This window comes from Periplaneta americana, chromosome 6 (genome assembly GCF_040183065.1).
Source record: "Periplaneta americana isolate PAMFEO1 chromosome 6, P.americana_PAMFEO1_priV1, whole genome shotgun sequence".
NCBI classification, from domain to species: Eukaryota; Metazoa; Arthropoda; class Insecta; order Blattodea; family Blattidae; genus Periplaneta; species Periplaneta americana.
The window spans coordinates 34226503-34239202 of NC_091122.1; the positions used below are offsets into that span (position 1 = coordinate 34226503).

The following is a 12700-nucleotide window of genomic DNA, read 5'->3' on the forward strand; positions in this document are numbered from 1 at the left end:
GCCGTGAAAAAATCAACAAGATTCTGGACTCATCATAGACTGGGGGAAAAAAAAAGACAGATGTATATCACGGCCTGCTGCAGTATAGTAAACACAGAAAACATTTTATAGGAACAATGTTGAAGATAGATATATTTGTTTTCCAAAGTTGCCGTCATTGAACAGAAACCAAGATGGAGATTTCATTGCAACTAATTAGAAATTCCTCTTTCAGGCATGTAATAAACGATCTTCGCACAAAATAATGTACGATACACGAGCGGTATGTTTGTTTTCATGTTCTCGGAAATTAAAAAAGCTCAACTACGTTTCGCTTTTTCAATCTTTTCCTCGAACATGAGAACGTCAACATACCGCTCTTGTAACGCATATTACTATTATTTATTATTGTTAGTAAAGTTAGTCATTGTTTTAAATATTTAAATTTCATACGCATTACATTACAATTAATTAGAAAATTGCAAATAAACAAGAAATATTACTATTAGTAAGAAACATCTTAAAAAGGCAAAATAGACAAAATAAAAATTGGCTCTGTCACTTTGATTTACCCCAAATCACATTTATATCTATGCAAATAATGAATTACTTCCACCCGGCATTTTGCCAAAGATCCTGGCTCTAATAATAGCAGTGCAGTTTGGGAGTACAAATATATTTTGGAGGTATGCTAGCAAAAAAAGATTGAATACCACTGGTATAGAAAATACATGCATAAGAAGTAAGATGTATGTGTGCACTGGATATTCTGAAAGCAAATTGTTGAGATTGATATTACTTGCTCTGTATTAAAGAATAACATTTAAATATTTTATTCACAGTTCTACAAAAGTTAAACGTAAGCGAAGTTCAAGTGCCAGTGAAAGTGAAGATGAGCTTCCTCCCGGTGCAGAACATCCAATCAAGAGTAAGAGGAGTAGACGTAGCCAGAGTCATGATGCAGAAGTAATTCCAGAGGTCAAAAGAGAAAAGAGGAGCCACAGTCGAGAGAGGCACAGAAGAAGCAGAAGTAGAAGCCGCGACAGAGCAAGAGTGAAGAGGAGTAGGAGTAGGGGCAGAGACAGAATCAAGGACAGAAGCAGGGATAGAAACAGGGACTGGAGGAGTCGCAGTAGGGACAGAAATAGGAAAAACAGGAGCAGAGAGAGAAACAGAAGTCGGGATAGAAGGGACCGAAGAAATAGGAGCAATAGTAGAGAGAGACGAGGGAGAGCTAGAGATCAGAGTCCAAATGACGACAGAAAGAAACGTCGTTCAAGAAGTCGAGACAAGGATAAAAAGATGGCAGACAACATTGCGGAGCAGCTGGCTGCTACTGAGCCAGAGATTGGAAAGGTAATGCTTTGACAGTCTAGTAGTGGGCCTTTTATGTGGATGGTTATTTATAATGCATTTGTAGCTGAACTTACTGATTGAAAGTGTAACAAGGCAATCTACAGAAAGATTCAGTCAATTTGCAGATGATTTCGCACCAAAAGGCAGAGCTACTGTTTCATTCTCTTATTATTACGATGTACCGAAGTACATATGATATTTCCGTGCAGATATTCTGCGCCATCATATGATGAAGAATGAGTGGAACAGAAAAATTCTCTCCGGCACCGGGATTTGAACCCGGGTTTTCAGCTCTATGTTGTTGTTGTTTTCTAATGCCAGGCGTTTGACAATAAAGTCATTTGACCTCATGCACTCCAATATTTTTCAAAGTTATTATCATGGTCAGCCACTGAAGCACAGATTTTGAGGTATTTTACCACCAGCATTCCATTGTAAGATGTTTAGTTGATTCTGTACCATTAAAGTAGCCCCTGCCCAGAGATCCGATTGGGGGACTATTTTACCTCCGGATAATTTTACCTTAATGGTACTCATTTCATATTGGAGTGAAAATGGCAAGTTTTAGCTGATTGAAGTGAACATCATATTTCAGCTCTATGTGCTGATGCTCTATCCACTAAGCCACACTGGATTCCCATCCCGATGTCGGATTGAATCCTCTCAGTTTAAGTTCCACCTCTTGGGTTCCCTTTAGTGGCCTACCCTCATGCACTGCGTCATAGATGTATGACAGTGACACATGACGGCGCTTATTCCGTCAGATCCCGGCCACTTAGTCACTCATAACGAGTGCACCTCTGCACATGTATGGACATTGTGCTACTGTCATACATCTATGACGTAGTGCATGAAGGTAGGCCACTAGAGGGAACCCAAGAGGTGGAACTTAAACTGAGAGAATATTATAGATATATTAATTTGTCCTACAGAATTTATCTGTAATGTTGACACTTAATTTTTTAGGAGAAAAATTCGTTTTGGCGCCGGGGATCGAACCCGGGTCCTTGGTTCTATGTACCAAGTGCGTAGCTGAGTGGTCAGAGCACTTGGTATGTAGAACCAAAGACCGGATTCGATCCCCGGCGCTGGAGCAAATTTTTCTCCTAAAATATTAAGTGTCAACATTACAGATAAATTCTGTAGGACAAATTAATATATCTATAATATTCTCTTAGCTAACAGTGCATAATAACTGCGGATTCCTGGCCAACAAGTCACTCAGCTGAGTGCGCTCCTAGTATAATGGCAGTTGACATTGGATACACGTCAACACATATATGCCTGACTTGGAGTCAGGCCACAAAGGGAAACATTGAAGGAGGAAGATTCGGTCCGGTGCTGTGGATTGAATTCGGCATAGCTCAGTGGTCAGAGCGCTTGGTACGTAGAACCAAGGACCCGGGTTCGATCCCCGGCGCCAGAGCAAAGTTTTCTCCTAAAATATTAAGTTAAACTGAGAGGATTCGATCCGACATCGGATGGGAATCTGGTGTGGCTTAGTGGATAGAGCATCAGCACATAGAGCTGAAAACAAGGGTTCAAATCCCGGTGCTGGAGAGAATTTTTCTCTGTTCCACTCATTCTTGTCTCATTTCACATTCATATTGCCATCTATTTGTTCAGAATATTGTTACTTTTAATACTGTAATATTTATTCGAAGGTAGGACTGCCCTCGATTATAAAACACACTTTAAATTCTTAGCGTAGGTATATTAAAAAATGAAAACTTTTAGTATGTAAATACCCTATATTCTGTGATCTATTGCTAATCTAAGTTTAAAGACTGACGGTAGTTTATGTTGCACTGGTTACTAAACAATTTCCATTACAATAAGAAATGTGATTAAAATAGATTACTCATGCATAGTATCAATTTTTTAACATTTTTCAGGCATACATATGTGCCTAAATGTAGATCAACAAGCAAGATACCAGGATTTCAATTTTTACATGGCTCATGTCATTAGATTTATGTTTTCGGCCTTTCCCCCCCCCCACCCCCCCATGACAAGTCAACCTTTTTTGCCCCACGTCTACGAGTGTGCTCATAGATGTCGCTAGTGTCGAGAAATGTAGACCATTTAGTTTGTTGACCACAGGCAATAGATCTTATTACATTCGTAATGAATGATGATAATGGAGAATTGTTGGGATGTCACAGGGGAACTGGAGTTCCCAGAGAAAACCCATGTGTTGCATTGACCATGAGCTTTCCCTACACTATAGTCCCGTCGCTCTAATTTCTGGCAGCCAATCACATTGCAGGTCGGCTTCATTTAAACATGTGCGTCTTGTGATTCGCTGATGAAGACGATATTCATTTCTTAAGGCTCGATAAATACTTAATATAATCGCACGCCATTTTGGCTCTTTCGTTGGCGTTTGCAGAAAGCACACGAAGATGTTATTTGCCGCTCAATTATTTACTGAATTACAGTGCGTTTGATTTATTATCATAGGAGCTACGACATGATAATGTTTAACGATGTGGTAGCTCAGCAACGAAAGAACAAAAATGGCGAACGATACTACCTACCTAGACTTTATAGAGCCTTCACTTCCTAAGACGTAAGCAAAGAGGAGTCACGCAGGGAATAACAGCGTCGCGACTATAGTTATAAATTCAGGGTTGATCAGGATTCGAAGCTGGGTCCCATGATTTATAGCCCAGCTTGCTAGCACTGAGACACCATTACATAGTTACACTCCTTGTCACTGCATTTTCGTGCCTCCATATACTCGTTTTAAAGATATGATACGAATATAAGGCTGTCTCAAATTTTAGATCACAAATCTGGCAAAAAAAGGACGGGGGGGGGGGGTCGTATTCTCGAGTAAATACGGTAAAAAGCAATCAACTATGGGTGAACAAATTTAAGCTTTTGTCCTCTGTGATGTAGTGACTACTATGGCAGCTGTTAGATGCAAGGTTTGTGGGTTAAAAACCTGGCCAAAGGTGACAGGTTTTAAAGGGCAATCAAATGCATAGCATGGCTTCCTCTGGGAGGGAAATAAATGTATGAGTTCTGTGATCTAAGGGCATGTAAAAGAAACCTGTCTCTCATAGAGGGCTCCAGATAAAATTCGTCGACCATTTCTGGCCTACATTGAGTTTTAATGCTTAACCATCGCATGTATCATTGAAGAAAATATTGTTTGTGAGAATAATTCTGTCTGGTTTCATTTCCACAGCAATGTTGCCACTATTAAAGCTTCAATCCACGCATTATTAAACTCATGTTTACTCAAATAATATAAACCTTGAAGCTTTGTTAGTGACTAATGTATCAGAGAGTTTCCAGTTCTTAAAAGAAACGTGAAATCATTACAGAGATATCAGTGGCGCCAACTTTTGGAAAACATTGGGTGTGCTCAAACACTTGAGTTGTAAATTAAAACACTGATCACATAACAGATTGGCCATCCCCATGTTAAAAACAGTAACATGTAGAAGGTAACAACCACCAGGATCGCTACTGTCGATTAGTAATGACCGCTAGATGGAAGTACAGTTGCTCCATGCAATTCAAATGGGAGTTATAACATGATTTTTTCTACTGTTGTTAGATGGCAGCATAGTGAAATTGAGGACCGTTTTTGCAAAACTTGCTAACTGAAAAAAAACTAAATTTTACAGGAGAGACAAAACACTATAGTAAGCAAGTTTTCTGTATGTGTCACTTATAACAGAAAGCAAGTTTTGAAAAAACGATCACACTTTGACACACTACAATGAAGAGAAATAACCCAATTTTACTAAGACGCTTTGAACATCATGTAGAGGCTTGCCTTCAACGAATCCATCAAAATCTCAATTTTGCAAATTTTGCAGTTAGCAAGTTTTGCAAAAACGGTCCACAATTGATGAAAGTTGTTGGCTTCAAAGTTCATAAGAGTGATCACTCTGTTATATGTGATCTGGGGTTAAAATAAATAAATCTCAAATAATAATGATAATAATATAACACAACAAATTATTGGGTGGGCTCAGGCTCCATGGCCCATATAAGTTGGCGCCACTGGAGACATACATATAAGGCAAAGGTAAAGGTAGTCCCTTCACATGCCATGAAAGACTTGGGGGGGGGGGGGCATGGAGGTAGAGCCCCATGCTTTTTTGACCTCAGATCTATACATATAGTATTTTGTTAAATTGTTACTTGTAAAACTCTCTCTTTGAAATACTCCAACATGACATTTTATTGGTAGCATTTTAAAGTAAGTTTCTGTTTCAGATTTATTCTGGGAAAGTGGCAAACATTGTGCCCTTTGGCTGTTTCGTACAGCTAGAGGGTCTCAGAAGGCGTTGGGAGGGTCTGGTTCATATTTCACAGCTGCGACGTGAAGGACGCGTTACAAATGTTTCAGATGTTGTGGCACGTGGACACAAAGTGAAGGTAACTTACTGCTACCACTTCGGCAGTAATAAAGACTTGACTCTTAATAAGTTTTATTCTTAAAACGTTAACCTGTTTCTTCATAATTGTAATGTGTTATTTCTTACTTTATCCTTACTTGGTAGAGCTTGGTCATGAACTAAATATCCAAAAAATTTTTGCATGACATATCTCTTTCAATTTACCATTATATATTTATTTTATTTTTAGCACTGCAAACGTTAACCTGCTTCTTTATAAGTGTAATATGTTACTTCACATTTTATCATTATTGGGTAAACTGTTAAACAGCTTAGTTACTTACCAAATATCCAAAACTTTTTGCATAAAATATTTATTTCCATTTACTTTTAATATATTTTTTTTTTTTTTAGTACTGCAAACACTTATAATTAATATTAAAGACAATTGAAGGATTCAGAGCCATAATGGGCCAAGCGCCATTTATTAAAAACGGAGAAAGCAAGGGTTAAAGTTAAGTGAATCCCATAGTTTAATGAAGATTGACATACCATTTAGTTTTAATGTATATACTTTATATTACTTGCTATATGTTTCCATTGAATTATGGTAACAACTTCATTTTAACCCTTGTTTTGTACAGTTTTAGTAAATGGCGCTTGGCCCACTATGGTTCTGAACCCTTCAATTGGTTTCAGCATCTGAATACTAGCCTTAAAATAATATAATGTGACAAATTACAGATGCCGATAGCTCTACATCACTGTTTCTCATCTATCTCAATACTGCAATTGTTATTTACTACACATATTCTATACAAAATTTATCTTGTTTTGTATTGAAAGAAAGATTTTGAATACACACATTCTCCATAATTTTGTTTAAATGTTGTTTAAACTTATTTTTCTTTTCTAGGTGAAAGTTTTGTCATTTACTGGTCAAAAGGTGTCACTTTCAATGAAAGACGTAGATCAAGACACTGGCGAAGATCTAAATCCTACAAGCAATAATTTGTTATTAGGAAAAGACAGGTATGATTTCCAGGAAGTTCTACTTTAAGATATTGATAGTATTTATTTCTTGTACTTATATGTATTTAAAAGAAAATTTCTTAAATTTTGTTTCCTTAACTTAAACTAAGTTTAAACTGCTATAGCAAATACAAATGTATTGTACTAAATAGAATACATTACCGTTGTTATGGGCTAGATTGAATTAGTATTTGTCTCTCATGAACAACAAATCTAGTTATTTGAAGACGTAATTATTTTGGGATATCACTATATTGTATTACCTCTGATTGAAGTTCTGGCTTATATGTTCATCTAGCTATTATCAGGCAGTACATCTCACTTAACGATGTGTCAGAGGAAAAACAACTTGTTTGTATATAGTAAGGATCAACTTACTTAATGCCCTAAGGGTGAAACCTAACCATTTCCCCCTATTACTATAAACGCTAATAAATTATAGTGATTTTCTAGGTCTCAGGTTGAATTTTCTTTTACCAACTTTGTTTCGAATTTCGAGCACTGACAAATATTACAACCAGTAGTTATTTTCTAGTTGTTATGTTGGCAGCAATAATTTCAGTTTGCAGTATAGGAAACTGATGAAAATGCAAGTAAGGAAATACATTTTTAGGTTAGGTCTCACGAATCGTAAACTCTTTAGTCAAAGCAATACATTTCATGTCAGACAAAATACATTTTAATATTAGATCATACTAGTCCTAATGACTAACATAATATGCGAAAAGTCCAGGAAGAAAACGTATTATTTAATAAATTATTTAATCATTTAGGAAACACCTCGCAACATAAAGATGAGATGTGATAAATATAAACAAGACATTGTTATTGTTAATAATAATAATAATAATAATAATAATAATAATAATAATATATTATTATTATTATTATTATTATTATTATTATTATTATTATTATTATTATTATTTCAGTACGTAGCATTGTGATTTTACCCTCTTTGGTGATATCTGTTACTAGTTGGCAACACTGAAGAGATGGCCAAATTAGACTTTTAGGATGCTATGCATAGACTTTTCGCTAGCCCGTGCTATGAGCGTGCTAAACTAGCCCCGGCTATTGACTGATTACTTGTACAGGATTCATATCATATCGCTAACACTGGTTTATGAATAAGGAGCGGATTCCTATGTAATTAAATATTATTTTTGCGTGCGATAAAACACAATTAACAAAGTTAAAAATTCCGAATATGAAGTTTCAAGTTTAAAACCCGAATTTTATTTCACATAAAAACACATATTTTCACAAAAAATTATGTAAATACATATTTTCAGGAAATCTATTATAAACACATAAATCTTGGAGTTTTTTACTTAAATAATTTTTTTTACAAGAACTTTTAAACATTTTATAACTAAATCAATTATGTCACTCAGAAGTATGATGTCGTTTTAAGAATTGTTGGTTGCTTCGTGTTTCTAAGTGCTGTGTGGTGTATCCATGATCCATTTTTGTAATAGTATCGCCTCAAGTTCTGAGAACTGCTAGGCAGCGTATCAGTGTTATCATTAGAGAATAAATTAACATGGACAAGGAGGAGAGATCTTGCAACACATAATTAGGGATGTTTATTGTTGCTGAAGATGATTTCATTCCACGCTTTGTTTGTGAAATACAACAGATAAGAGCTTGAGTATGAACATTATTTAATTTAAACAAATCTCTCGCCTCTCGCTCATGTCCATCAAGTAAGGTAATACGTCTTGTTGTGATTCCCTGTTATCGGGCTTCGTCAATTGATATCCTTCAAGATATACTGAAAGATGGTTGTTTAAAAAACGATTTGGCTTTCCTATTAGCAAATCTAAGCTCTTTGTGTGACTCCATAAAAAAAACTCGAAACATCCAAAAACCTGTTGTCTGAAACAGGAAGATGCGTGCCGTGAAAATTAAACTAGACTCGCTACCAGATTCAGAAGCACAACTACTAAGGGAGAAATTCCAGAATGTGTTTGGGGAAAACAGTGGATATAAAAAATGTGTAAAGTTGCCCATGTATTGGAGGGTGTGCCTGTAGGTGAAATTGACGGTGTTTGTGTTTGTGACATTCCTCTCTTCAAATATGCACTTCTGACGTCCTGTGATGTGGAAAGATCGTTTTCACAGTATAGTCGTTGTTCAGAGATAATCGGCATGCATTTGTGATGGAAAATTTGGAGATGACCTTTGTTGTTCACTGCAATTCTCGGCCAACTATTAGCACTCAAGTGTGGTTGGTGAGTACCTAGTAACATTTTTTTCCAAGCTAAGTAAGGTATTTTTGTCATATTAAAAAAAAATATTTATTTTTTTTTATTTTTAGCAAATATTTTCGTACTTTTTAGCACATAAAAAATAAATATATTTAAATTTTTTAGCACATAAAAATCTGCTATTTATGAATATGAAAAACGTTAGTTCGCTGATCATCCATCAGAAGCCCGCGCTAAGAATGTCTATGAATATGGTCCTTAGGAACTACTCTTACGTGATCCTCACTATACATCTGAAGTCTGATTACTGTAATATATAACTAGTCAGTGATGTATGCAATGGAAGGGGAAAGGAACTAGCCATCCTACCCCATTATCTCCTGGCTTAGTTACTTCATGACTGATGCCTTATTGGTGCCACTTATGAGGTTCAAACCTGTCTTCAGACAGTTGACTAAACAATAACTATATTGTATACCCTATTTGTTTCCAGGGATGAGGAACAAGCTCATCGTAATCCTGATCGTCCCACCTCCTTGTTAGAGCTCCAAGGTTCATTGGCTGAAGAAGATGAAACTCATAGCCGCAAGCGAGTCCACAGAATCTCTTCTCCAGAAAAATGGGAAATCAAACAAGTAATGATTGCTAATGTTAAAAAGAAATTGTTGCATAATAGATTTTTATTAATGTAGTAGGATGTGGGTTATTTTATATGCAGTTATAATTCTTAAAATTCTTAATTTATTTATATACAGATGCTGTCAGCTGCGTGTATTGACAAGTCTGAATTACCAGATTTCGATGACGAGACTGGATTGTTACCCAAAGAGGAAGATGAGGAGGAAGACATCGAAATTGAAATGGTGGAAGATGAACCTCCATTTCTTCAAGGTCATGGTCGTATGTTGCACGATCTTAGTCCAGTTAGAATTGTCAAGAATCCTGATGGTTCATTGGCACAGGTAAGTCAATGCAATTAGCAATTGAATTATCAACATTAACTGTACTGTATAATATATAATACATGCATCATCATTTCCTCACATTCTGTATATTTGTTTGACACAGAATTTGAAGAATTAATTTATCGTCTGTAAGTTGATTTGGATTTTAAGTTGTGTCTAATGTAGATGATTTTTACGGAAAGACAGCAAATGTTTCAAGAATCATTTCATTCACAAGGACTCATCTTGATGAAGTTTTCTTGTGAATTTTTTTGAAATAATTAATTGAAATACTCAAGTATTAGTTTGTTTCTAATTTTTTTATTCTGAAGAACTTATTTGTATGAAGTTTTCTTTTGGAATTTATCATTATCACTAGGAAATTATTGGAATAAATAGGCAAGTCTAAATGTGTCTTCTATTTTTATTTGTGTCCAGTAATTATGCAATTTTAACACACAAATGAAACTGTTTGACAGGCTGCAATGATGCAGAGTGCTCTAGCCAAGGAACGTAGAGAACTAAAGATGCTTCAAAGGGAACAAGAAATGGATTCCATTCCAACTGGACTGAATAAGAATTGGATTGATCCACTGCCTGAAGGTAAGTACATATGAGATGCAAGCAGATTCATTCTGTTTTCAGTGCTTCTTCCTTTTGTTTACTTTCTCCAATAAAATCTTGGTTCATGATTTATAGTACAGTATTGACTTTTTAACTCTCTTAATCCTCATGAGTTAAGATTTTTTAAAATATAATAATTTTAAAATACATAAAATTAACTGCCATATCAGTTTCATTTTTTCTTTTTTAACTTAAATACATAATAGTAAAGGAAGCATTTAAATAAGGTATCTCATATTAACTTTGTGGTTATGTGAAATATTATTTTAAAAGGATACTTCCCCAAAATGTGTGGCTCTCTTCTTTTATGTCAGATTGTACATTGCAGAAACTTCACATGTGGGCTTATATAATCATTTTTAAACATGAAACAATAATGCCTGACAAGAAATTTAAGAGAGATATATTGTTTTAATGTTACTTAGCTGATGGAAGGACATTGGCTGCTAACATGCGTGGAATTGGACTGACAAACCAGGACCTGCCAGAATGGAAGAAGCACGTCATTGGTGGAAAGAAGAGTTCATTTGGACGCAAGACAGACATGACATTGTTAGAACAGAGGCAAAGTTTGCCCATATACAAACTGAAAGATGAACTCACTAAGGTAAGAATACACAATGATGTAGACATTTCACAAATGAAATATCATCTCTTCTCTGTCATTCATGATTTATGTAAATAGCATAGTCTCATACTCAATATGAAAAATAATGTCCTAGTTTATAGTATTAAATTATAGCTTTTATATGTGTTCAGTGGGAACTATCACAGCAAAATAGGTTAAAATTTCACTGTACAAGTGTATAAAAAGTACGTTTATAGATGTAGGTAAAAATACATACTTTGAAGTTATGAATAGTATAAAAAATAGTTATAAAGCAATTTATGTACACAAGACTTCAATTAAAATTACGATATAAAATATACAGTATGTACTTCTAAATAGATTTATGCTCGACCATGCCGAAATGTAGTAATTATACACCTGGGAGCAGCCCTTTAATGGACCTCATTAAAGTTCAGGTTTTCCGCCAATCAGAAAGCAATATGAAAGCGCAAGTATCAATTATTCTTGGATATGCAATCGAAAGACAACTAGCGAAACGTCACGGAGGCTGGAAATCCAATACTGTCACAGAAGGTTATGTTCTATTACTATAATAATTAGCGTTAATTGTAAATAATATTCAAATAAATTCAATTTGTCATCTCGTTTTTCAATGTTTAAATCAATTTCCAGGTTATATCAAGATTAATGTTCATTTTACTCTCTAGATTATATCGAGGTCAATGACATTTGTTCCTTGGAAAAAAATCAATACTTTCGCGTCTGCACACATCTCACAATTTACGAGATATTGCACAGGTCACTTCCGCTCCCCAGTCAGATAAGAATAATATGAATACTTATGAATAATTTCAAGTTAGAAATATGGTCGAGCATAAAAAGTCGTATGAAACTTGCCTATAATGGTAATTAAGATGCTCGTATGAAAATTATGAAACTCGCGCTCGTTTCATAAACATACTCGCGTCTTAATTACTACCATTATAAGCTCGTTGCATAATGTACTATTAAAACATTGCTCTTATACTAAGAAGAAATTACAATTTTTATCATGCCAGAAAGTTTGCTCATATTTTACGTTTTCTCACAGGCTGTGACAGATAACCAGATCCTTATTGTGATTGGAGAAACAGGGTCAGGAAAGACAACACAAATCACACAGTACCTGGCAGAAGCAGGATTCACAAGTCGTGGAAAGATTGGATGTACCCAGCCAAGAAGAGTGGCTGCCATGTCAGTGGCAAAACGAGTGGCTGAGGAATTTGGTTGTCGACTGGGGCAGGAAGTAGGGTATACAATTCGTTTTGAGGATTGTACAAGTCCCGAAACTGTCATCAAGTATGTATAACAACTCTCTATATAGAATAAATAATTCTGTAGCATATGACATTGTGCAATAAATTGTTCTCTTTATATTCCTTGTAACATGCGATTTCTTTTGCAGGTACATGACAGATGGTATGTTACTACGTGAATGTCTTGTCGATCTGGATCTCAAATATTACTCGGTTATCATGTTGGATGAAGCTCACGAAAGAACTATTCACACAGATGTATTATTTGGTAAGCATTCTTCAGTAGTGACTGATAAAAATTCGCTTTGTAGAGTAGGATGTGAAG

General features: G+C 35.4%; 1 protein-coding gene across 1 annotated transcript in view; it reads left to right on the plus strand.

Moving 5' to 3' along the window:
• Positions 1 to 12700, plus strand: part of pea (ATP-dependent RNA helicase pea) — a 32374-nt gene that overhangs the window by 5517 nt on the left and 14157 nt on the right. The window contains exons 4-12 of the mRNA XM_069827826.1: positions 822 to 1335; positions 5575 to 5736; positions 6613 to 6728; positions 9435 to 9576; positions 9697 to 9903; positions 10365 to 10488; positions 10935 to 11116; positions 12171 to 12418; positions 12525 to 12643. Of these exons, the coding sequence (XP_069683927.1) occupies positions 822 to 1335; positions 5575 to 5736; positions 6613 to 6728; positions 9435 to 9576; positions 9697 to 9903; positions 10365 to 10488; positions 10935 to 11116; positions 12171 to 12418; positions 12525 to 12643 (1814 nt within the window). The remainder of the gene's footprint in view (positions 1 to 821; positions 1336 to 5574; positions 5737 to 6612; positions 6729 to 9434; positions 9577 to 9696; positions 9904 to 10364; positions 10489 to 10934; positions 11117 to 12170; positions 12419 to 12524; positions 12644 to 12700) is intronic.